The sequence below is a fragment of the Lagopus muta genome, chromosome 2 (assembly GCF_023343835.1).
Source record: "Lagopus muta isolate bLagMut1 chromosome 2, bLagMut1 primary, whole genome shotgun sequence".
NCBI classification, from domain to species: domain Eukaryota; kingdom Metazoa; phylum Chordata; class Aves; order Galliformes; family Phasianidae; genus Lagopus; species Lagopus muta.
The window spans coordinates 72,634,026-72,661,354 of NC_064434.1; the positions used below are offsets into that span (position 1 = coordinate 72,634,026).

The window sequence follows — 27,329 nt, forward strand, 5'->3', positions numbered from 1 at the left end:
GAAGAGATTTATCAACACAATACCAGCACTTCCTACATTCAGAATTCCTAACTTCATTCTTTAGCACAACTGTTTTAAAAAATTCATTTTAAATTTAAACGTTTAGTTGCTAATCGTCAGTAGTGCTGTTCTGAGTTCTGTTTTGGACAATGATAAATTGCCATTGACATTTGTGGACAATGATACACAAGTAATTTCTCATTTTATGAAACTCACATTATTAACATACCCGTTTTATTATGCTGAATATCCTTTAAAGAAGGTACAGTTAGGGATTGCATAGGTACAGTATGCAGTATTAATGCCAGTGTGATTACGAATTCTAAAAAGCATTTTTTTTCTTAAAGTGACTATAAAAAACAAGTTCCTCCTTTTTGATCTCCTAACATCATTAAAATATAACCCATTACAAGCAAATCCATTATCCGTGCTCAGAGAGCAAAATGTGCTGCTTCAGTATCTAACACATTAAAAAGGACAACCTTGGAAACTGAACTGGAACAAACCAGAAAATAAAATGGGCTAGACACAAATTTGATTGAAAAAACTTCCCAGCTAGCAATGCTCCACTAACTCTCTTCTCCCCATTCCCTAGCCCTGATCCCGGAAGCAAACGCAGTCTGCCAAAGGGCTGCAGAAGAGTCACAACTGTACTGTGTAAGAGAGAAGGTGGTTATTTTAAAGGAAGTAAGAACTTCTGAAAAGCAGCATGTAAGGGAAAACAAAACAAAACAAAACTTTGATATCAGCATGATGTAAAGGAATTGGTACAAAGTAAAATTTTCTGCTTGGTAAAATTAAGTTTCATATTACTGTAAGAAAACAGGGCTCAGCAAGAGCCTTATTTCTTTTTCTGGTTTACTTCTAGATAGCTAGAATTGGCATACCCAGTCCTCAGAACATACTGATGCTCAGCACTTGGGTGAGGTGAGGGGTGAACCATCTCTTGCAGGACAAGCCAAGTCAGGATTGAGGTACATATGTTTTCATATAAAACAACTTTCTCAGAAAGACAAGAAGATGAAGAAAACTTATGTTGTATCAGTATGATAGAACTGTGAGCAGAGAACTTAAGATAAAACAGATCAGCATAATTTACACATTTAAAAACTATATACTTCATTCATAAATATCTCTTCTAATTAATAACCATTCGTAGTTTAAACATAAATATTCAAGTTGGTATTTGATTTTCCTTTTTAATCAGTTCATGAGAGTCCTGTAAGGATCAGTTCCTTCTGCTCAATGCAGTCACGTAAATGGTCTTCACTAAGAGGTTGCACAAAGGCCTTCATTACCTTGTTTGCTGTAGTAAAACTTTAAAATTCTGCAGCTCTTTTATACTTGTGGAAAGCCTGCAAAACAAAAACCCCCAAAGTGGTAGTAAGTAAACTGTGCAAATTTTGACCTTTCATGGGGACTTGTTTTTTCTAATTTAAAACAACACAAATCAGCTCTGGAAGACAGTTGTGCTTTTTAATACTTGTTACTACTTTCTCACAGAAGATTACTATCTGGCTCCATCAACATTCATATTGCAGGGATTAAAATTTACATGCTATATATGTTAAATATCTAATCATGTGTAATAATGTTTATCCTATTTTAAACAATAACTGATCATTACATTCAAGATCAGAAGCACCAGCATGATGAAAGACACAAGCTTTATTAATCTTTTAAAGCCATTAGGAAGTTATATATTGTAACTTGAACACACAACATGTTTGCTGTATCATAAATTAATCAGAATGGAAGTTTTAGTGAAAACACCTACATCAAACTCCAAATCCAAAAGCCTAAGGGCTAAATGATAGCATTGAAAAAAATCATGTGTTTTTCTTCCTTCTTACGTATGTGTATTTAAAAGAGAAATACAAACTGTTCTTCTGTAGTTAGTAGTTAGAATACAAGAAGCAGGAGATGTATCCAAAATTTAATGCTTAAAACCATTTAAGAGATTTATAGAATAAATGAGATTTGAGATAGAGATGAATTACACACAACACAGAATGATGACCAAGGCTAATAATCAGTGCCTCACAAACTCCATTTGATGGCACAGAGTTATTAGTGATAAGCTGTTTAGCTTTCAAAAGTCATAGTTGCATGCACAAGTCTTTTCCACAGACCGTGAGTGCTGACACTGAAGTTTTACTGGTGTGTATTTTTTATCTGGTTGGTTTTTTTTTTTTTGCTCTACACAAATTATGAAAATCTTACCTTCCAAAGGCATTTACTAGAGCAACTATTTCTTGACGTGTTAGTTGAAAACCTTTTGATGGGCTATTCTCAGGAAGGTTCTGTATTTCTTTCTCAGAAAATAAAATCTTCAGAGCAGTTCCTAAGCCTTGCGTCTATGAGAAAAACCTCAATATTTTAGTGCCAATAAAGTCAGTGGGTAAGGTCACTTCTTCTAGCTCTCAGAAAGCAAACAGAAAAGCTTTAAGCAAAATAAACATAAAAATACTAACCCATGCAAACTGTGGTACCAATTTAGAAGCTGATACTCCTTCAACCCAAATAACTGCACACAAACCAAGACGATAATGCAAACACGTACCATCAGTTCACCAAGTTAATTCACTTAATATGTTTCTTCAGGTATACTTACTCTAAAGCCTCATGTTTTTAATCTCTTCCTTTCCCATTTCTTTTTCTTCTCAGCCAGACCAGATACATATAAAAGCATGACTGTTACAACACCTCCAGCTCCCTCCCTGCTACAGTACAGATGCCTCAGGAGCTGTGGATCAGATCCCTGCTTTCCTTCTCTCCTCCCCCTACCAAGTCAAACTACATTTTTAGTATGAGGTGTCACAACACTTCTGCTTTCTCCATCTCCAGTCCCAGTGGAAGACATTGCAGTTTCAGTTTCAACCCCTATTTTGTATACAGAAATAGACCAGAAAAAGCTATTCTTATTCCCCATTTTAATCAAGATGGGGAAGCAACCACTGGATTTTGATATACTGGTTCAAGCTGGGTGCAAGACAATTTTATAGGTCAGGAAATCTGGCCCTAGTTCATTTAGCATAAGAAAAGGCAATAATAGATCAGAAGTATGAATGAGTACAGAGTAGGCAGAACTCCATAAATTCAGCAGAGGCTACTACATTTTTGCTGCTATGAATTTATTCAAAACTTTAACTCTGATAAGCTTAATGCTGTTGTCAGTCTGGATTTAATGTTAGCATTAAGGGTCAAAATCTTGCTCTCAATAAATTCTCCAGAACCCAAGACTATTTTTCAACTCTTGGCTTTACTGCACGCCTCTTGCAGCATTTTATAATTGTAAAAATCTGAATCACTTCATTTTTTTTCCACTTATGCTTCGATTTGTGGAGCTAAATCTCATTAAGCAAAAGTGCACTATTTCCAGAAAGGCTTCCCACTGCTGATTCCACAAGACTCATCTGCTAACTGAATACTCAAAATACTGACTGGAAGTAAGACTTGGTCTTGGGGTTATCTGCTCTAAACACTTTCTTCCCCAAAGAATATAAGCTACATCTTTTAGTAAAAAGAACCACCACTGAGTGAACAAAATTAAACAAAGCATACCAGTTTAATTGTTAAAAAGCAAACTAAACATAAGTCTATTTTTAATACATACGTAAGGATATCAAAGACAAAACAATACCTGCAGTTTGCCCCACAGTCTGCATTTATCACATCCAACACAATCCATTATGCGGGATATGTTTTTGAAATGCAATCTGAATTCTTCCTAGCAATTAGAAACAAACAACAAAAAAAAAGTTTAGCTTAAATTGCCTCTTAGCTTTAGCAAAATTCACTTAGTACCACCAGAATATCAATTTCCTTTTAATCAAATTGAATGAAACCACTACCATCTGGGGTCAGACTATAATACAGATTCACATAAACCCAGAATCTTGTTTCCAAGCCGTTGCTAATTCTTGATGACTTGAAAAGCAGGACATGCAGAATAACACTTGCGTTATACAGTTTCCAGAAACTTGTTCAAAATTTTGAGCTTCAACTACTTACCTGTTCCTCCACATAATTTTAATTCAGTTGTTCAAATCCTTTTTGAACCAACCTACATACCCAACAAAGCAGCCAAACAAGCGTCAATTCACAAGAGACATTTCCCAACCAAAACTATGGGCAGACAGCTGCTTTGCAGTTTCAGAGTGAAAGCAAATACAATACAGAATTGATTAAAGATTAATTAATTATCTAATTATCTAATTCAGATTATCCAAATAAAATATTTCAGATCAGAAAAGAAACACTGGCTGGGCTGATAAATTACTGGCACCTTTCAAATAGTGTTCTTACTAGTGTGGATGAAATTCTGTATAATACTGATTTCAATAGTAGTAGGTATCAGTAAGTATTCAAACATATTTACTGCAATGAAGCACAGACCAGTTGTGTAATGAATGTAGTGCATACCAATCTGAACAACAGTCTAGTAGCACTGGCTGTTACTACACAGTAACAGCATTCACAGTAGGATCTTGCACCCCAGAACAATGCCTTCCTAATGTTAAATTCATATTCTATTTCATTGAATTGTGCTTTATGTATGTCATGGGTACTTTAAGCAAATGCCTGTTCCTGGAGGGGTGGGGAGTGTCCTATGTGGAAGTGAATATTTTAGATGTTAATCAGAAAAGTAGCTTCACCTTCAATGACTTGGCTCCTTTTTTATCTCCAGCAAACATGGACTTCTCATCAAAGTGCATATGGAAGGACCTAAGAAAGACAGAATGGAAAAAAACCAAAAAACACAAACGTGGCATGAACTATAGCATAGCTCAAGCTTGCACAGCAGCTGTTACAGAGTAAACACTCTGACTTTCTAGTTGCCTCAGATCAAAAATTTCTCCTAAGTTTCACACCACTGCTCTTCAAAAGCATACTGTTATCAGATGTTTTGCTATTCAATCACTATATCCTGAAACCTGTTACAGCTTTGCTGAGAATTCTTTTCATTTCCATTGATCAAGACTTTTTAAATATACATCAGGAATGCCTTAATATTTGGCCTTCCAGTTGTGTAAACTTCATATTTGACATCTGAACACATCCTAAACACCTAGCATGACTGAAGCCACGCATGAAGCATGCAACTGATCACAAAAAAAGATGAGTGTAGGAATTGGACTGAAGAGCCTTACAGAGCAAACATTCTTTCTTCTGTTAAGTCTATGATGAAAGCTGGATTACTCACTGGATCATTAATTAAAAGAATATATGTACTATTTTCTTATTCAAAAAAGATCATGTATTTTACACTGGGGTGTAAAGCCTGGGGTGTTATTTTTTTTCTCCTCTTTTTTTTTGTTTTTATTTAAAAATATAAGTATTCAAGCCTAGGAAATAATATTTTTTCTTTCATTATTTTACTTCCTCATGCTACTCCTCCCTCTCCTATTCAAAAATGAATTTACTCTCATTCTCACTTGAGAATATAACTGAGAGTTTCAAACTATTGAAAACAACAACAAAAAAAACCCTAACACCTTTACGCCTTACTTTGTATCCCTGAAGATTTCTAGTAAGAGAGCTTTAGATTCAGCATCCTCATGGCCATTTCCAGTGTAAAGGTCCACAACGGAACGCTCAAAGTACGGTGCAACCTTTGACAAAGCCCGCAGCTCTATCAAATAAAGGAAATACAAGTTTTTCAGCCTTCTTGGTCCTTCTCCCTTCGTTTCAATGGGATCAAAACGACGAGTGAACTCTTTCACATTTGGTCCCCAGCGAGGTTTCCCCCAGGTTTCTACACAAGAAATAAAGTGGAAGGGGAGGAGGTTACAAGCATGTATTTGGAAAAAAGCTTTTTAGGTAAGAACCAAACAAAGCTTAGGAAAAAGAAAAAAACAAATATGCATTTCAGATAATGTAGTGTTTCATTCAGCAGTTTTACCTCAACTCAAATTACCTTCAAGAAGATAATTGGCACACAGGTGTAAATTAATGCTAGCATGTAGTCCAGAAATAAGTTTATAAAACACCCTTTTCTCAAGGCAAAGACCTGTTGAGAAAAACAGAAAAGAGACAAGCAAACCTCAGCCTAGGTACTTGACACAATGCATTAAAATTAACCATGACATTTCACCGATACAAGTCCGCACCATTTAACTGTTACAATTACAGTGCCTCATCATTAATTTCAGCAGTATGTTTTGGAAGTTATTATATTCATAGTAAAAAAAATATATATACTCTTATTTTTATACATGAAGTATCACCAAGAATAAAGTTTGACATTTCTTAGTTGGTTTTTCAGTGTTTTAATAAATACAGTCCAATAAGCATCTAACAAATTGCTACACAAAAGTAAAACTTTACGCAACGGACTTAAAATAGTCTTGAATTTTGACTATCTGGAAACCAGAACTCGAGTGTGACCTATCCTAGTTATAATTAAAGCTATCATTATTTTAGAGTAGTGTTCTTACAAAAACATCAAAAATCCAGAAAGCCCTATGGCACTGGAAAACAGCCAAAAATGCTTCTTCCCAGCTGTACTGTAAATTCACTGAAGATTTAAGCACACTGAGCAAAGCCCTAAAAACATGACTTTGATGAATAAAGGCTTTCACAGCATAAAAAGAAATGTAGTGGCAATGGGTGGCCAAAATATAATTTGTATGTAGAAACTGCTTTGAAATACAGCTTACCAAGAGAGAGACTACATTTAGAATTTAGGGGTTTGCCTCCTTCATAAATATATGTTTGGGTGATTCCCCTGTCACTCCAGTTTCTACAAACAGAAGAAGGAAGAGCTGATGGGGAAGCCTGTTAGACTGAGATACAGCCTCATTTACAGCCAGCATATTTTAACAAGCATGTGAACATGTGCTTTTCTACAACAGAACCGATGAAAGCTTTCCAATAATAGAAGATTCCTGAAAGGTATAATGAACTAAGTTGCAAACGAATACATCTAATTCATTTACTTTTTTTCCCACAGCCTACAAAACAGGATTTTGATTTCTACTACTGTAATAATTTCATTTAAATAAACAAATTGTTATACGTTCTGAGAAGATCTCTTATGCATATGTATTAGCCATAGAACCATTAAAAGCTTTAACACTTTTAAAAGCAGTTTTAGAATACAACTTATAACATTATTAGCATGTGCAAGGATGCATTTTTGTCTAAAAGAGCTGAAAACTCAGTAACTTGTATTGAAGTGAACTTCTTTGTAAAAGATTAAATGTTAAAGAGCTTAAGGAATTCATCAGCTAAATGAAGAAAAACTTTTAAAATACCCTCAAGTAAGAAAAATGTTATCTGAATAACACTCAAGTTCTGCACAGTTTATTACTAAGTTTAACCTATAAAAAACATTTTGAGAGAAGAAAAAGTGAATTTCTTCTTAGTGAATTTCAATTATATTAATCCATCTGAAAGGACTTACCTTCTAGCCATGTGTAGAAAGATTCTCCTGTAATGTTAGAAAACACTATTAAAATAAAGAATATTCATTTTCATCACTAAAGCACCTTTATATTACTGCGTGCACTAACATTAGCTGCCATCTGGACATAAAGCTAAACAACTTAGCTACTGAAGCAAGAACAGGCACTGACATGGCTGAACTTTGAAAACAGTTAAAATCTGTTGAGGTCAGAACAGGAGAAATACAAGAATAAACATGGCTAAGCTAGTAGCAAAGTTTATGAGTACACTTGATTAAATGCACTAGTGGCTACAACGTGATAGGAAAAGAATAACCGAGAAAAGAGGCGTATCTGTGGAAAGACATTTCATGTACATTTCCTGCAACCATCACTGTTACATTTCACAGCAATCGCTTGTGTAACAACTGTTTTCAAAAGCAAATAAACTACTGCACCCTCGATTCTAACAGCAAACTTTAGGTTTGAAGAATGACCCAGGATTCTAAACTAAACATTGCCCAGGTACATCAGTTCTTTACTGGATGTGCTCTTAGATTCCAAACTCACAAATACTTCATGCTTATACTAAGTTTCACATGGGTACCCGTTCTGCACTGCACAGTGTTTCACACGATCAGCAACCAAAAAAAGTGAATTCCTGTACTCAGATCCAAACAAAGAAATACTGAAGACAAAGGAATGTCTTCTAATACAGAAATCCATCCAATCAATTTCTGATTAACTTTGTAAGTAACTGTACAAGCCCTGAAATCTCTCAATTTAAAGATCTGCTGAGGTAAAAAAGATAAAAAATTTAAGTGATCAGCACAGAAAGCAACTCTACGCTAATTGATCCTAAACATCAAGATAGTGCTTTAAAGCAGTATTAGCTTTGTTTATGTATGAAATGAACACGATTCATTCTACCCAAAAAAGTAAAGGTTATCCACTACTACCTCTATACTACCTTTGGAAGTCAACTCAACTAAATTCAAAGCAGAAGAGGAAAAACCTATAAGGTGACTGTTGCAAAATGACTTCTTTAAGTTCTTCCTCAATTACATGCAATAAGTAATTAATTCACATCTTTGCAAGATGAGAAGAAATCCTGCCTGCTTCTTCTAATCCTAACCAGTATAGCATCTTTTCTATAAGCATTATGTATTTACATCCAGAACAGCTTCTTCAGCTCAAGAGGCCACAGGGGATCACTGACAATCCAGGCATAAAACACACACAGAAAAGCAGAATAAGATGACTTACCATCATCTCCTCCTAGGAAGTTGCAGCAAAGGAGAAAATAAAAATCCATGAGCATTAAAATCAAAGCAGTAATGAAATACAAGCTTTACTATAAAAACTGAACAAGTACAAGAAACCTTATTTACACTACCAAAAATACAGTCTACTTCCCATCCTATTTTTCCTCCTCAAGACAGCCTGAGAATAAACACATAATAACGGAAGTCACTAAGAATTTAAAATCCTAGTACAGCTTCTTGAAAGCCATGTATTAGCTTCAGAAAGACATGAACTTCAGTTCACATTATTCAACAACCTGACCAATGCTCCTTTCTGAAATTCTAATCTGAGATAAGCTACTCTTGCAACTATTTTTACTGTATCTGTCAGCAGTAGTTATTATGAGCAAAAGCTATACCGAGTTTCTAACATCTGGTGATGTTTTCTAACTACCTGTTGGTTAAATTGCATTTCACAAGAGACACACACTGGCATAGCAACACCAATTAACTTTGAACACACAGTTCTGAATTTAAATTGAAAATCTAAAGCTCAAGTCATTATGCTTGTTTGTTTTAAATGAATAACTGAGCCTCCCTAAGTATTCATTTTTTCTTAAAATAATTTTATTTCTACATTTTCAATGAACTAACCATTGTTTACAGAAAATGTACAGCTACATTACAGTATGATGACTATGCACTAAAAGGTTTAAATAAAATTGTCCAGAAAAAGAGACAAGGGAAGAAAACAACAGCTGGATTCATTGAATTTTAACTCCTTCCCAGCCACAAGATAAAATTACTGTGACACTTGCCCACTGAATAGTTTCAGATATCCTTTAATTTTCAGGAGGCTCCCCTGACATTACAAAGCATACTCACGCACATAAAATCAAGCATGTTTAGAATCCAACATCACAAACTGTAAATATTGGCAATGGATAGTTGCTTCAATACAGGACATTTTAAAAGCAGAGAGCACGCAAAGAAACTAAAGAATATTATTTGTATCATTTGTACTGAAGTCACTATGTTAAAAGAATTGCATTAAAAAAATAAAATAGACAAAACCCACCCCTACTAGGTGCCAGTGGATTTAAAGGACGATAGACAGATCGAGGCCTAGAAAATAAGTTAGAAAATGTAAAATCAGTTCTAAGCTAAATTGAAGTGCAAGTATAAAAGCAGCCTTCCTCTCCCACCCAATTACTTGAAACAGTTTTCTTCATAGATGCTGTTCCACACTCTCCAAGCAGAGGGCCCTTTGTATCCTGTGTAACGCTCTGGATTCAGCAGCAAATCCACGTACTGCGCATCTGGAGATCTCTCATCTAAATAAGAAATGTTTTGTTATGTATTCTGATTGCTTAAAAAAGACTTTAAAAGTCACAAAATTACATACAAATAAAAAGTCTTGTATAATACTCTTATTTCTCCAGTGGTATTACAAATACCTTGTACATAAAAACAAAGCAATATACACTCTAAACAGAAAGGCAAAGAATATCTCTTTCACAGTCTCTTATGCTGCCATTACTTCTGCAATTTCTTACCATTTCCTATGTGGCTTCTTCAACTTCACTGTGAACACTCTATGTGCCATGTGCTTTTACACCTTTTGCAAAGATATGAAGAGTTTTATTTTAAGTGGGCTTCAAACTCAGGGCTTAGTTGACCACGGAGTTTGGTGTGAAGAACAGAAAAGAGTAAGAGAACTGCTTTTTTAGAAATGGGTACAATGCAAATATGGCTCCTCAGCAAACACAAAGAAGCACATCTTGGCAGTGGAACAATCTTTATTAGCTGCATCACTTTTATTTCCAAGATAACCTTGTACAGTTGCATAAAGCACGGACCCCGTTGTTAACTGAACAAGCTTTCTATGTAGCAGAAGCACAGAATACTGCAGCCCTGCTCTAGTGATGAACTGCTGGGATGTACTATTCAAGATATTAGGATACAATTGGATCATTAATTCCAGTGCTTTTGTTGGAGCAGTGAATTATAAGTTATTTACTGGATTACAGTTTATTTACAATGTTTCTGGTTTGTGGCTGGACTTGATGAACTTTAAGGTCTTTTTCAACCTGAGCAATTTTATGATTCTATATTCCAGGACAAGCTGTTGGTTATGGAACAAAACATTACTGAAGCAATATTCAACAAGTTATATCCTCATCCCTAAAGCTGACTTCAAATTCAGGCAAAACATCCACATTAAATCACTGTCTGATTCATACTCTGTACGAATAGAAAGTTAAGTTTTATGTTACAATAAGTAGAAAGTGGAAATAACTCCCTCTCCCTTTCCTCTCTGAAATTCTAGGTCAAGAGCAAATGATGCTAAAGAGACCCTTGTACAGTACAAGCCAGTAGTCCATACTTATTCAAAGGAATGGGCCAAGCAGCACAACTGAGCATTTCCTCAGATGTTGAAGAGATGAAGAGTGAAAACTGCTCTAAAAAGAAGTGATCCTGCACAAGCCACTAAGCATCACTTCAGCAACAGTAGCAAAAACAAAGAAGAGAGACTGACAAGACACAGAAGAACAAAGTGAGAGTCAGATGGAGCACAGCAACCAAACTAGTTCCTACACTTCCTGGTCATTTCAGCTGTCCAATTTTTGTTCTCTATCCACTTACAAATGCATCTGAGGGGCAGCACAGCAGAAGGATGGAAAACTGACCTAAGTTGATATGGTATTTTTTTCCAGCTGGATCAATTCCCTTATCGAGTTTATCATTGAGCCCAACAAAAAAGCCAGTAAAAAGTAAAACTGAAGATCTAAATTTGAGCTACAGTTAAATGAATCAAGAGCTTTGACCCTACCAGAAAGAGAGGTGAGGAAGAGGAAAAAAACAGTTTCTCCCTTCTCCCTATCACTCCCAGTAAAGTCACTCTCTCATGTTCCTCTGCATCAGCTCAGGAACTCACCTAATAAGCCATTTCAACCCCAACAGTCTGTGAAATAGAAAGGAGACATCAATCTTCCAGGTACTCAAATTGAGATTAGCTCACCATGCAGTGACAGGCATGCCAAAGCCAGAGCAAAAAGAACAGTGGAAGCACACAGCTGGGCACAGGCAGTAATCCCTTTTCAGTAGGGCACAATGTTGGAAAGAGATGGAGGTGGAATCAGGATCTACTTAAGCTAGTATTACTTCTGCAAGAAAATGCTCCTAAATTATACTTTTCCCATCTGAGTCCATTAAAAATAGGAGTAGGCAACTTGAAGATGGACAACACAACAACTTATTGCACTGAATAGTTCAGATCTACAGTAATGCTCAGTGAGTGCGTATTAGAGAAACAGTTCAGACAAAATTTTCACAGACAAAACACAGCAGAAGCACTGGAAGAGAACAGCAGTTATTAAATACATAACAGCTGCTACTTTCTCAGGTGACATCAAATATTAACCTAAAGGTAGATTAAAACATCTTGCACAGAGCCAAGTCTTCCTAGCATGCACAGCTTTGTAAGGTACTTAACGAAAATGATTTTTGCAGCCTTCCTTGAACTTGGCAGTGCTCATGTTTATCTGAAACTCTCCTTTAACCACTAAACGTTATATGCAAAATAGAAGGGCTCACACACAGAGCAGAGGGAAGACAAACTATCAGCCTAATGTTTAAACAATCAGAAGTCTTTACAGATAAAGGCCAGTAGAGATTGTCTGAAACTAGACTACAAGAATGTAACCAGCCCAAGCATAAAGAACAGAACAGCAGCAAAAATAATACAGTAGTAAGAAAAAATTAGGTATAAATAAATCCCGCTGGATACAAGTCTTTTGTGAGAAGCAGCTTTAAAGAAAAAATGCTAAAACCCTCCCATTTGCTTTCTCTTTATTTCTGTAGAAGTCTCCTGTTGAGGTAACAGTGAACATATATTGGGTTTGGTTTTTTTTTTTTTTTTTAAACAAGGAACATTCAGATGTCTAAACTGCTTTCTTTACATGTAAGATAACATGAACTGTCACATGTCAATGTAGCACAAAATCAAAACTTAAAACAGTTCCTTGCAGAGTAGCTACAATCTTGTTTTTATGAGACGGTAATAAAGTAATGAGAAAGTAATAAAGCAAACGCTGAAGAAGCTTAAGCATTTTACCATCGAGTTCACAAAAATGATCCTGTGAATCATCGTATCTTGCCCAGTCAATGAAAGCCTCCTTACTTTGGTTACTGAGGGGAAGAAAATACATTTGATTTTAAACTTCCAAATAAACAGTGTCAGTAAGAGCTACTCAACAACACAACCCATATACAATAATTAACCGAGATCTTAATTCTGAACTATTATATCTGGCATACTAGAATATATGGAGTTGGGGCAGAGATACAAGCAAGCACTAATTGTGGTACTTTCTGAAGTCAGTTCAGTGATACACAGCAAGAAAAATTTCACCATCTTAAGCAAACTCTGCACTGGTAGTGACTTTTCTTCCTTCAGTAAAAGAATTCCATAGCACGCTTTTCAGCACTTTCAGAAGTACTTCGACAGCTGTCACCACAGGAAAGAAAGTCCTTGTATTCCTTAACCTGTGCTTTCAAAGAAATCTACAATACTTAGCCTTGCTTTCGCATGGGAGGCTGGATCTCTAAAGGTTTTTCTAAGCTAAATTACTCTATGAATATGACTTGAGTCTTTTAAGTAATAATGTTAACTCTACTCAGTCTTGCAATTTCAAAGGTGCACTGTACCAGAGAAACAAGTACTTTGAAGTTCCCATACTACAAAACACAAGTTTTTTTTAGCTATTAGCTAAATGCTTTCTTCAATGCAGATGTGAGAAAGAGAACTATTTATGTTTTGCTGTCAGTAGCGTGGTATAAGTGAAGATTGGGAACTCCACTCCGGGGTGCAGTAAATTCCCCTAAAATACCAAAAACAACCCATTTCATTTGATCAGAGCAGTACTAGCTCAGTTTGACATCTGCAATTCTTAAACAGGATACGTTGTTAATCTACCAACAAAGACTACACTTGACATTCAGTGAGCCTTACAAACTTTCCTAATGTACCTCCCCCACTAATTACTAGCATGCAAGATTTTATAGTCACAATCAACATAGATGGTAATGGAAAACAGCCCCAAACCAAAAGGATTTTGCAACTCTCCCAACTTTTAATCAACTTGCAATTTTGCAAAAGCCTCTTTAGCCCTCTGTACATGTGCTAAATTACATTACTTTTTAATCTACAGAGACAGAAGAGCGTTAATGGATTCTCAGTTCCCTTAACACTTGAGTAAGGCTCTGCCCAGATTGCTTTAAAATACTACAGAAAATAAAAATAAAAGGTAACATGCTAAACTATAGTCGCTTTTTATAATGAGCCAGGACAGCATTTTTTAATCAGGTAGGACTGCTGAAATCTATGGCCAAAGGCAACAGACCTCTCTGCTAGTGATAAACTTCCTTTTTGTTTTTCTATTTCTGCTTTTTCAAAGCAGTGAGGCCAGTAGAATGCAAGCTTTCCTAAACTGCTCTGCTCTTTCCTAGTCAAGAACAACACCATCCTGCAGAATCTGTACCATCCAACCTTGGCTGTGCCATTCAGTAGGCAAGACCAGGGAACTGATCCAAGCAAAAAATAACTTTGCCAACAACAAAAATAATTCACAAGCTCCCTGACCTGGTTCACCAAGTGATCACAAACAGGCACATCATTGTAACAGAGAGACCTGGTCAGAACCCCTTAATTCACCACAGTCATCAAGAAAAAGAAGGCTGATATTGGTAAAAAGTGGAAAATAGTGTTTTTGTTTGCTTTATCTCCCATTGCTGTAAGATTTCTTTCAAACAAATAAGTATACTTAAAAAAAAAAAAAACAAAAAAACTAGGAGCATTTTTAAGACAAGACAAGTACCTACTTCTCACATTATACCTTCAGGTATTTCTGCACCATTTCATATTTACTTTTTAATGGTCTATGGAAAGAATGAAGAGCAAAAACCAGCACATTGCAAAACCAAGACAGACAAAAAGAAATGCTGCTCCCTTGCTACTTTATATATATATATATGTATATAATGTTTTAATTGCTATAAATCTCAACATACCTTAAGGTACTGTTGACTGCTCCCAGTTTGTTAGCTTGCTCACAGTCTTCCAATTCTTTGGAATTATTTGCAGCTTTTGAATACTGTAAGGAAGGTCATATTTAATATACAAATAAGTTACCTAAAATTCACTCAAAACATGACGTGAAACATTTCTAACTCTAGCATTAAATTAGTTAGTAACAGGGAAAAAGCCTTGAATTCTGGAAGTGGCAAGTAGTACTTCGGAATACTTATTTTAATTTTCTTCACTTAATTTTATCAGGTCAATTTTACCCTGTACATTTAACTGCTATAGATGCAACTAAACATGCCTAAAGGCAGTCATTTGCCACCCACCAGAAACAGTCCAACATCCAGTATTTTCTGAGTAGCAAATACTTCAGAAAGTCTGTCTACTCCAACTATTTCATGCTGAGCATGGTGTGATACTGCATGGAGTCTTTGGTTTGATCAGATCAGCCAACTCAGCCCCTTGGCCATCCCTAGCCTGCTCACTGCTGGAACAGGGAAGAGGCCAGAATGAAATAAAAGAGGCCTTTCTGCCCTGCAAGCACTGGTCAGCAACAGCTATATTACTGGTATGTTACCCACATAGTTTGAGTCAGGAATCCAAAATACAGTACCATATGTACTGCTATAAAATTAATTATTAGCAGCAAAACCTACCAAACTTCAAAGCAGTGAAAGAGATTAAGAATTTAGAGGTCACTAGAAGAAAATCCCAAACAACCAATCATTACTCCAGAAAGAACTTCTTGCTCAATTTCCTCACATTTGCTAGGTGTGGGGGCTTCTCTTCATATCATTCATACGGATGTTAAATGGAAAAATGCAAACAAGGAATGCATGTCCTAGAATTAAACAGATTCTGCTGATGAAATAAAATACTGAGATGCTGAGGTAAACATTCTACATGTCTAGAGTTGCAAACCTATCCCTACCCTGAAGAGAAAAATATTACTGCCAAGATAATGATACTAAATGTAAGTTCCCAAACAGAATGAACATTCAAGTCCAAGCCATCCTTCCAGGCTTTGCTGTTCTCCGGTGTTTAACAACAGCTATGCAAGACCATTTATTTGACCTCTGACTAGATCTGGATAAAATACTTGTTTTTGACAAAGCAGGTTCTTGTAAAAAGAAAAGTTTCTGAAAGGAAATAGAAGTGGGCAGAAAGCAAAAACTGAAGTTACGCGCTATAGCCTTGAGGTGCTACATCCTTGCTTCAAAGTTTAATACACTGACTGTCATGAGTTCTCCAGTGTTTATGCATTGAGCTCACATGACAAGGTTTAAGTAGTGGAAGGGCTGCAGGGGTGCCCCTTATGAGCAGAGCCCAGCAGCTGCCCCATTCAGATCAGAGCCAGCTCCAGATGTCTCTAAAAGGGACCTGCAACTGACCAGAGCTGAGTCACAAGTGACACAGGGTGTGTAGTATGCCCCTGGGAGAGCAGATTTAAGAAAATGGGGAAAAAGATCTGCACAACAGCAGCTGGGAGAGAAAACTAGGAAAAAGAGTAACGTTCCTGCAGCCACTAAAGTCAGTGCAGGAAGGTAGGAGGTGCCCTAGGCACTAAGCAGAATTTCTGTGCAGCCCAAGAGAGGCTGTCAATGAATGGAGCAGGCTGTCCCCTGCAGCCCATGGGCATCATGCAGAGCAGATCTCCTGAGGACAACCTGTGGAGTAGCCCACAGTGCGCAGGTGGATGTGGCCTGAAGGAAACAGTAAGCCCATAGAGAGCCCCTACAGGAGTAAGCCCCAGAATGGAGCTGCAGCCCACAGAGAAGAGCCCAAAGTGGAGCAGCTCATTCCTGAAGGATGGCACATTGCAGGATGAGACCCATGCTAGAGCAGTTCTTGAAGAACTGCAGCCCATGGGAAGTCTGTGTTGGATCTCTTCATGAAGGACAGCATCCCATAGGAGGAATCTCATGCTGGAACAGGGAAAAGGAGTGAGCAGGAAGGAGTGGTAATGACAATGTATTTACCAACTGCCCCGTTCCTCCTTCCCATACACGGATTGAGGTGGAGGAAGTAGAAGCTGGGGGGAAGGAAAATTTGCTTCTGTTATTCACTGCTTAACTCTATTACCACTGTCAATAACCTAACCTTCCCAAAGTACAGTTTCACCACTAATGCTAATTGGTTGGTGAATGATTTTTTCTGTCCTTATCTAAACTCACGGGTTTCATTTTTTTTTTTTCCTTAATATTATCTCCTCCAGGCCTTCTGAGGAAAGGAGCATGACAGCAGCACAGTACTCAGCTACCTACCAGTATTAAGGCACATAGTCCAAGACGTTTCCACTACTCCAATCAGACAAGCTTGCAGAAAGTGAAGTTATTTTTGTGCCTCTCTAGCACCATTTCAATAAGCTTATATTGGTGCCAAGAATTTTACAGATGCCATCTACGGCTAACTGTGCTTCTCTCTGTGGGAAACTGGCCTTCATGGCTAGATGACCTTCCAAAGGCAAAGCTGTTCTTTGTGCAATTAATCAACAAAAGCAAACAAAAAAAGCCCTGAACAAGGCGAGAAGTTTACAAGCTATGCTCAGGTGAGATAAGTAGTAACTATGGCCATAAGGGAGGTAGAAATTGCTGGGGAGGATGTAGATAAAGATAGGAATAAGTGTGAATTTACACACAGCCATGGCACTCAACAGTAAGAGCTCTCATTTGGGCCCTGTGGATACTGCTACCCAATTGATTGCTAAAACCCTTGTTCTTGGGCACTGTGTTAAGGATTTGAGCATGGAGAAGAGTTATTCGTCATCCTGCTCTCACCTCTTTTCTAGGCATATTACACCTTACCTTCCTGGCTTTACTAAGATTACTTAGTGATCTAAGAAGGTTGGCTCAGACACAAGCAAGCAAAAACCAACAGCACAAATTGACCACTTAAATGGTCAACGAACTCAAGATTAGACAAGTCAAAACCACACATAACTGGGTTTTTTTTGTTTTGTTTTGTTTTTTTGAATAATATATATAACCCACTACTAGGTTGTGTTTATATATGCACTGCTACTCATCTCAGCCTAAGCTTTATAGAAGGTGACCTGTACTCAAGGTACAAAGAACTTTACATCAGGCATTTTGTGGTGGTGGTGGTGTTCCAATGTCTCTGGTCATTCATGATTCAGTCTGTACCAACTCTCAAGCTATTGAAGTCTCAGAATGATGCAATGCTACCAGCTACATCAGGAGCTCTAATTCACAGAAGTACAAAGCAGCATACAGGAATTGATGTTAACAACTGCATCACTGCTAAGACTAAAGATCCACAATAAAAAGCCATACATCTACTGTAATGTTAAGATTACAAGTCAGAAGAAGCTTAGAAAATGACTACTTACTTTATTAGAGCTCCCAGCTTTAATTCCAACAGGTATTTTGCTCTAAAAAAAAAAATTTGTTTTTTTTTAAACACTACACACAGACATTAATATACTTGATTAAAGTCTAGCAACTAAATATCATTCTACACAGAATGATTAGCTAGCTTCCTTGCTTTCCCAACACATTATATTTAAAAGTGCTACATCTTAGACCTAATTATTTGTACCAGTAATATAAATAACTCTAAGAACTTCAACTACTGATTACATTTTTTCTTTTGAAACAAAGTATTTTTGTCACCTTTTTGTTTAAACTTAAGTTCATTAATAGAAACTAAAATTAATTTTTTTAACTGATAACTGATTTTAAGTATAGATTAGGCTTATAACTGAACTGTGGCATAATTAGCGAAGCCTGCAGGAAGTTATGTGTATAATGCCTAAAAAAATTTCATTGTCAAACACAACATTTACCACAAGTCAACGGAAGACTATCTTCTAACTGAAAATGCAGGATTCCTTGAGGTCCCTTCCAACCCAGGTGATTCTGTGATTCCAAACAGGCTAACTGAGAAGCAATTTGTGCCTCATGTCTTCTGAAAACCCATACACATGCCCTGATCAGTTTCCTGAATGACAAAGTGCCAATTACCGTAAACTCTAGTCTCAGCCATAAAGGTTTGTTAAACTACGCTTGCACTGTGCTTTGTCACGTGTAAAGGAAGAGACCTTTATAAATAAACTATTAGGACTTACTGTGTACTTAATATAAAGAATTCTACAAATGGGAAGCTAAGTGCTCATTCTCCCAGTCCCCTACTCACAAAATTATATCAGAAACCTTCAGATTTAGACTTAGATTAACGCTTGCTTAGCCTAACAGTGTACAGAACATCTTTCCAATATCAAAAGCAAATAAGTTTTAAACAATTTTTTTTTTAAATTTTCCTATTCTTCTGCTTTTTAGTACATAAAGGTACATTTTAGCAGAAGATTAAAACGCAGAAAAATATATTACATTAGTGGAAGTTAAGGGATTTTTTTTAAAGTTACTTCTGTAACTATCTGTGTAATCAATGAATATACAGATGTTATAATAAAGAAACATACAGGAAAGTTAGGCTAACAGGTTATCACGCTAAAGAAGAATGGATGGAAAGCTTACTCTTGTCCTGGACTCACTAAGAAAACTCCAAGGGGAAAGATCTCCAAAAGAGATACTTCTCCAGTGGCAGTCAGCTCTTAAATGGGGTCTAGGAGAGGTGGAGCCAGGCCCCACCCCTTCCAGTAGCACAGGAGAATTGCCTTCACCTGTGCTCCCAGGGCTGACTCACTGCTTGCCTCAGGTGATCAATCAGAGGTTGAGGCCATGATTCAGCAGTTCCCATATACTATCATACTATTATTTTACATTATATAACCATTTACTTGAGAAAATGATATGGCATAACTAGATATGAGATTTGAAAAAAAAAAAAAGTCATTTCAACTTATTGAAGCTAAAAAAGCAAGATATTACAACAGACTTCATTTTTACTATAGTGGAAAAGTACAATGAATAGACTCAGTGAAATTAAACAAGCTGTTCAGTCAAACAACCTTTCCCTACTGTATATTATCTGATGCATACCTCAGGACAAGGCTCTACATGACAGTCTTTGATAGAACAATGGCCATCATCAGCCCAGAATGGGCATGGTCTCTTTAGATTCACCTAAACATACAAAAACAAAAGGTTATAATCAATACTGTTAAGGCAATGAAAAAAAAAAAAAAAAAAAAAAAACTCCCAGTATCAGGAAATCATTTCAAATTAAATAAGAGGATAAAAGGAAAAGGGTGAAATTTATTACTTCCAAGCATATGGTGTGTATGTGTGTATACACACACGTATGTATTTAAGCAGTCTATTAGTACACAAGCTCAAGCTCACTATACACTGAAGTTTTTAAATAGTAATAGTCTCAACAGGTTAAAAAAAATATTATATAGAAGTTCCAATTAAATCTCTCACCATTAATATTACACCAGAACAGTAAATAACTACTAAACGGAAAAGAAATCAGAAATACAGCTATAAAATAGTCATACTTAATCAGTTGTATTAGCACTAACAGATCAAAGAAATACATCTCATGGAAGGCAGCCAGACGTTTACTGGTACAAACTGTTTGGATGATTTCAGATTTCAAGCCGTAAAAACAGATTCATTGCCACACTTCATAATTGTCAAGGAAGAATGAGTATCAAAATACTAAGTCTCAAATCAAAAAGCTGATGTTGCTTAAGGGTAAATAATGAAGAGAAACCACTTCACCACTTCAGAAACATTACCAGCAAAACTTGTCATGTTTTCTCATCAATGCTCTGATTTTTCAACAAATGGCACAATGAAGTCAGAGCACCACAAGTATTTGTCTCTGCTATGCAACAAGATGCTCAAACACTTGCTACAACATTTCAACTGGATTGTCAGTAGGGAAGTCAGTTAAAGGAAAAAAAAAAATAAACAGTATTCTTTTGCATTAGCATTATACAGATCAGTAAGCATAGTGATGGAACACTTCAACATCACCACTCCCACACCAGAGACTACAAGATTTCATGCACCATGAACTACAAACATTGCAGAACTACACCACCTTGGAAAACTAAAATTACAAATAAAATGAAGTAGCTATCACTATCTTTTGGGCAAAAATAAAATGAGCTCTACAACTTTCAAAGTAAAAAAAAAAAATATATTGTTTTTGTTTTCCTTCAGCAGAAAATTGTAGGCATTAATGACTATACACTTGAGTTTACAAACGGTACTGCTTACAACATCAAAACTATATGAAAGATGAGGTGGTATTACACACACAGGAAGTATGATCTGCAGAACTACTGAAATTAAAGTAAGCCCTGCATTTGCAAGATGAAATTACTGTTGCTGAGTTTTATACAGTCTTGTGGACATGTTAGGGCTCATCTTCAAATATTTTGGTTTGTATCTTCCTCTTGCCTTTGGAGAACCTAATTACCACTTCCACTAAGAGATGCTATTTTCACTGAAGTTGCAAATATCTTATTTCCCCTGAAAGCTGTATCACATAGCAGTAAGAAATTCAAGGTGAAGCTACACTTTATTGCTTACTCCGATTACAAAGGGAAGATCCTAGAACTTCTCCTTTCCTCACGCTCAGAACCCCATCTTACATTCAATTCCTGCCTGATTCTAGATCAACAACTTGCTACATACTGAAAAACAAGCAGACAAAACAACATTCTGAAGAATCTACGAGGTTAAAGAGAACCACTGGTGTAACACGCTGTACGACAAGGCCAAGATCCAAAAGCAAGGAAGGAGCAGGGATGGCCTAGCCAGGGCTAAAGGACTGGAACCTCCTTTTGCCAGTGGTTGGCAACCATGCGATTAGCTCAGTAAAAAAATCTAACTTCATTTTTAAGCTCAGCAAACCAGAAACTAAGAGTATCACTCTTCAAAATCTTATGCTGCTCATCCAGTTCTAACAGTGACCAAAACCAGTGCTTAAAGACATAGGAGAGTGCTACCACTCTACTTGAAAATTAATATTTGTAGTTTTTTTTTTTTTCTTCAAAGAAATAAAGTCTTCCTAGCTGGCAAACACTAAAATCAGAAGTAGGACGGCAGCTGATTAAGAAAAGGAAATCGTTGCAATGTTTCAACTTTAAATTATCCACATTACTTAGAAGACAAGTGCTGTACAATGCTAACAAACAATCCTCTTTCACACACAGCAGTACAAAGATATTATCTTCAAAAACACTACTTATTGACTGAATGAAAGAAGTCATCATCTACTGTCACTGACTCCAGGAGTAATACAGCTAACCTAAGACCTCTTACAAACATAGCTGACAACCTGCTACAACCAAATTAAAGATCTGTGGGTTTCTAAAAGACAACATAATACAACTAATCTGGACCTGTAGTCCTCCCTATATTTTATAGATTTTATTCAAATTGTTCAGGAAAAAAGTTCATTCTAATCATACCTTGTAATATCTGAAGTAATCACGTTCTTGTAGTTTCTGTATTTTGGGGAAGATCTTGAAAGTATTGAAGTCATCAATGCTTTCTATGTCACACAAACAATCATCCAGGACACCTGTGAGCTATTAAAAGAACACACGTGATTGATTTTTTTTAATCAAGAAATGTTAACTACAGAAAAACAACTAAAAATATATGCAGTTCCACAGCAAATACTCTCTCATTATTGAAAAAATATATAACATTTCACAGTTTTGAGTGAAATAACAAATCACTTTTTAGTTTAAGCCCACTTCCAAATGCAAAGCTGAATCAGTCTCTGTCAGACTAACATTTTCAGAACTGAAATTCATTCTTAGTTTCAACACATAGAACCTTCTACGTAATGAGCAAGCTATGAATGCACATTATACTAGCACATCAGAGCCTCATATCAAATATTTTCCTCTTAAACATTTATTCATTGGATTTCCTGAAAAAAAAAATAATAAAAAAACAACAGTGCGTAATTAGCTTTTAAGTACAAAAAATACTCAGTTTCTTTAACGGTATGGGTAAAGAGGGGAGAGAATAAGTACTTTTGTGCCCAAGAAGTTAGCAACCTCAACTAAATTGTACAAATATTAGGAAAACCAGGTACAGTCACCTACACTGTATGGCTGTAAACCTATTGTGAAATTAAATCTCAATTTCCCAGGATACACCACTCTTCTTGTGCTAGAACAGGAAGGTGCTGAATTAGCCTAAGACTGTCTTTGTGGTAAGAGCTGCACACAGTGCAGAGTCAGCACTGCCAGCACAGGGCAGATAATCTACAAAGTTGTTTGGCTTTAAGCTACCGCAACAATTTTCTTAAGACACCAACAGTGTCCTAACCAAAAGACAAACAGTGAAAATGTGATTCTATGCATATTTGTATAACAAGCTTCCTTATATCCAAACCAAACGCTTCTAAGCACAGCTTCTCAAACAAATATAAACATTCTTGAAAAGACTTTCAAACTTATGTTTGAAGGCTTCAGCGTATAAATAAACAAATGGAATCAAGCACTGCTAACTACAATTCAGCCATACATGGAATTCATCAATGTAAAAGATAGCTCACAAAGGAACTAAAACAGGTAAGCCTGGCACATTTCATATTTTACACGGGCTTAGACCGTCTGACTAAGAAAAGGTTACGTATAGAAGGAGAATTTTTTTCTCCATAGATTTCACAGCTAAGTTACGAAAGTATCTATTTCACGCATGGTAAATCACTCCACTACTCTACAACAAAGATGCTGTTATATAACCAAGCTTGATAGAAGAAAAGTCACTAGAAACTACATTGCATGCTTCTGCTCTTATGATGCATAAAGAAGGCCTGGAAAGTGGATTCCCCACCACGCAGAGACACTGAAGTAATGCTATGGCAATAAAGCATTTTAGTAGATAATTCACCTTCTGTGCTCTTACTTCCTGACACACTAAACAGACTGTCACAGTTCTGCAGAACTTGTAGAACCACACAACAGCTTGGGTTGGAGAGGGCCTTAAAGCCCATCCAACTCCCTGCTGTGGGCAGGGCTGCCACCCAGCAGCTCAGCTGCCCAGGGCCCCATCCAACCCAGCCTTGGGCACTTCAGGGATGCAGCACCACTTTTCCGGGCAGCTGTGCCAGGACCTCACCACATCACGAGTAAATAATTTCTTCCTGATGTCTAATCTAGATCTTCCCTCTTTCAGTCTAAAGCAATTCCCCCTTGCCCTATCACTAACAGGCCATGTAACAAATCAGTCTCCTCCCTGTTTACATGCTCCCTTCAGGTACTGGAAGGCCACAGCTAAGTCTCTGCAGAGCCTTCTCTTCTCCACGCTGAAGAAGCAGAGCCTCCTCACCTGTCTTCAAAGGAGTGCTCCAGCCCTCTGGCCACCGCTTACAGTGTTGTAGTAACAGTCATTTAAAAGAAGCAACTTTACCCGAAATCTTATTCCCGCCTTCCTTAATATTACTGAATTTCAAGCCTGGGCAAACAGATTGGAAAGACTGCATTCACTCACATGATTTTCAAAAAACCTCACAGCCCACATGACTACTGACTAGGAAGGCAAAAACTATTATTGATCCTTATAGAAATCAAACCTCCATGTATTTCAATTTACAATTGCATTACAGAAACATTTTTCATATTGGCCACATACGCATAAAATAGATGTGCTATCTTTACACATCCTTACTACAAAACAAGCAGCAGTGCACTTTACTAGAGTAAAAAAGCCAAAGACAACTGAACATTTTACTCAAACATGATACAACTATACTAACAGGAAACATGGAGAACAATCATTTATTAAGATGAAAGCAGAGTGAGGATAAGCTGAGAAATTTTCTTTCGACTTGAAAGATGTAGAGCAGGAAATTTTTTTGGTGACCACCTCTCACTGCTTCACTGCTTACGAAAATATTTATATCATCTATGCAAAACTCAGTGTTTTTTCAGGTGCAAGTGTCCCAAATAAACCCGTGGCCTTACAGACAGTGTCAAACACAAACGGAAATAAAAGCCACAGTCCTTTTATTTAAGTAAGATGGCAATCTAAGTGAAGTTACGCCTTTGCCAGATACCTCTGATAACATTTTATTCTAAGAACACCTTTTAAAATGCAGCAGGTTACTCAGAAGATTATGAAGTGCCACAAATAATCAGGTCCCTCATCTAGAACAGTTCCAAGAAATTTTTCAGAGAAAAATTAATTCAAAGTACCGAGAACAAGCAAGTGAAACTCTTGGTTTCTCATAACTTTTTTTTTTTTTTTTTAAACTGTAACTGTTGGCTTCCTGCATACATAAAACAGGAAAATCAATGTTTCCTTGGAAGGAGCGCTCTGAAATTAAACTATGCTACATCCGTAGCAAAACAGAATTTATGAAGTCATTTGACAGCACGTGTGAAAAGCCAACACTACACATCAGTGGAGTCAGCTCATTTGCATGCTAACACAGCAGCAACACAGACTTCAATTGCCCCAGTCTGGGCTTTTTTATTAGCACAGCTGTACTTGCTAATGACAGAACACCAAGGAAATGTAGAAAATGGTTTCATTCCTCTTAGCACTTGTATCTCCCAGCGAGCTCTTGTTCAAAGCGAAGGTATGGAAATAAGAGCAACACAGTTAAACCTACATAAGGTACAGCCTACTCCACTATTCACACAGCTGGCATTTTGCCTTTTTAAACTACGCTATACCAGTTAACTTGCCCCACAAAAACACAGCAAAACTGAGGTCAGTTAAGTTACCACAGTGTTTATTACAATGGCCAAGCATCAAGCTTACATTTAAACTGTTGATTACTTTGAACTCTGTGATAAACTCTAGAAGTGGTAGCTTAATAGAATATGTGAGAGAAGTCAGACAGATGGGATTCTATTCCTTTCTTTCCAACGCTCTTATCAAAGTATTTCCACACATTGTTAAAGCTATTTTAGTTTTTGTAGAGATATCAGAGCTGCATTGGAAATGTCAAGTTTATTCAAGATAAATCAGCCTTTCACAAGAAAAGGTCAATGTCCAACCTGGCATCAATTTTGCCTTAAGAAATCTGTAAAGCAAGTAGTATTTGGCACATCAACACAACGGAAAAAATGAACAAATGCAAATACTAACAAGCAGTATTTTCCTACAAATAACCTTATTAGCGTTATCAGGTTGCTGTTCTTTAATTGCTTCAACAAATAGAAGCCCACTTGGGACACTCTGTTTTCTTTCTTAATATTTTATTTGCCATAGCTACAGAGCAAGAGAAAGGCTATGGGTAACATGACTCCAAGAGCTAATGGCTGGCTTATCTTTCCTCGGTGCAAGTCAAACTCTTGCTGTTTAAACTGAGTACAATAAGCTAACAGTTCTGCAAAATAACAAAAGCTAATCTCTCTGCCAAGTACAATAAAGTCATGACATTTTGTTAATGCCTTCATTAAGAATCACAATTACATTAGTATCTAGTCACACTAAGATAAGTACTAAATAAAGGCTTCATTTTAATCTTAGAAAACATCAACGTGCAACAAGCAGAAAAACAGAGGAGGGGCAGTGAGGTTGGGGACAGGTTCTGCATCAGAGGGCTGTGGGCATAGAACAGGCTGTCGGGGGCAGTGGGCACAGCCCCGAGTGCTGGAGTTCAGGGAACATTCTTACATCCCGCTCTGACACATGGTCTGATTTTCTGGGTGCTGTGAGGAGCCAGAAATTAGATTAGACGATCTTATAGGTCTCTTTCAACTCAGAATATTCTATGATTCTGCACACAGAAAAACTGCAGTCAAAGCTAGACTAGTCAAAGCTAGACCGAGTGCTAGACTAGTCACTGCCTCGGGTGGCCACTCACAATACAGCACATCACACAAAAATTTAGAAAATAATAACAATAATAATCAAGGACAGAAGAGACACGCTGCTCCACACGCTCACTACTCGCAGGAGCTCCATACGAGCACAGGGCAATACGTTTGGCCAAGCTGATGCCCTCCGCTACTCGACACCAGCTGTTACTCAGCCGCAGCCGCACCGATGAACGACGGAACTCCGCGCGCCAACGCCGACCTTTCGGCACGCAGCTTACAGAGAGAGGGGACGCTCATCCTTCCGCGGGCTGACACAAATACAAACCGAGCGCGGGCACCGACACGCCACACGGCCGCTCACCGACTCCACCAGCACTCCCGCGTTGTCGCCCCAGTGCTACGGGCTCTGCACACCGCCCACGGCCGCGGCGAGCTCCGCGCCCGGCGGACCGTTACACACGAGTGCCGCTGCCGGGCCCCGCAGCGACCGCCTGAGAGCGGCCCCACGCTCCAGAGGCGCCCGCCGCCGGGCCCGGGCTGCAGCACGGCGCCAGCTAGGAGGACGCGGGCTACGGATTGAGGCCCAGCTTTTGCAGCCCGCCGGCCATCAGCCGGCACCGCGTCCCCGCTCCTTTCTCCACTCCCGCCGCATCTCCCCACCTGGGCTTCCGCGGCCAGGATAGAGCCCAGGACCGCCAACAGCCGCGTCGCCCACCGTGCCGGCTCCACTGTGCTCCGGCCGCCGCCGCCGCTCATGCTGCTCCGGCCGCTCCGCCCGCCGCGGCTGACGGGGGAGGGCAGCCCCGCTCTCCACTGCCACAGGAAGCGGGCGGGCGAAACGAAGGCTGGCCGCAACAATTCCTCCCGGCGCGGCCGGCGGGGGCGCCGCGCTCCCCCCTCAGCCCGCCCGCGCTGCCGACACCACAGCCCCGGCTAGC

The 27,329-nt window shown here is 37.9% G+C and overlaps 1 protein-coding gene across 1 annotated transcript; it reads right to left on the reverse strand.

Moving 5' to 3' along the window:
• Window positions 1-4: 4 nt before the first annotated feature.
• On the reverse strand, window positions 5-27,316 carry ERO1B (endoplasmic reticulum oxidoreductase 1 beta). Its single transcript, XM_048938376.1, has 16 exons — window positions 27,052-27,316; window positions 22,069-22,188; window positions 19,679-19,762; window positions 18,067-18,108; window positions 14,705-14,787; window positions 12,750-12,823; window positions 9,846-9,966; window positions 9,711-9,757; window positions 8,655-8,666; window positions 7,409-7,435; window positions 5,921-6,013; window positions 5,512-5,758; window positions 4,659-4,728; window positions 3,644-3,730; window positions 2,224-2,357; window positions 5-1,355 (listed from the first exon to the last, which is right to left on the reverse strand). Exons 1-16 carry the CDS (start codon window positions 27,145-27,147, stop codon window positions 1,295-1,297), a joined length of 1,398 nt encoding a protein of 465 aa, XP_048794333.1. The 5' UTR covers window positions 27,148-27,316; the 3' UTR covers window positions 5-1,294.
• Window positions 27,317-27,329: the final 13 nt, after the last annotated feature.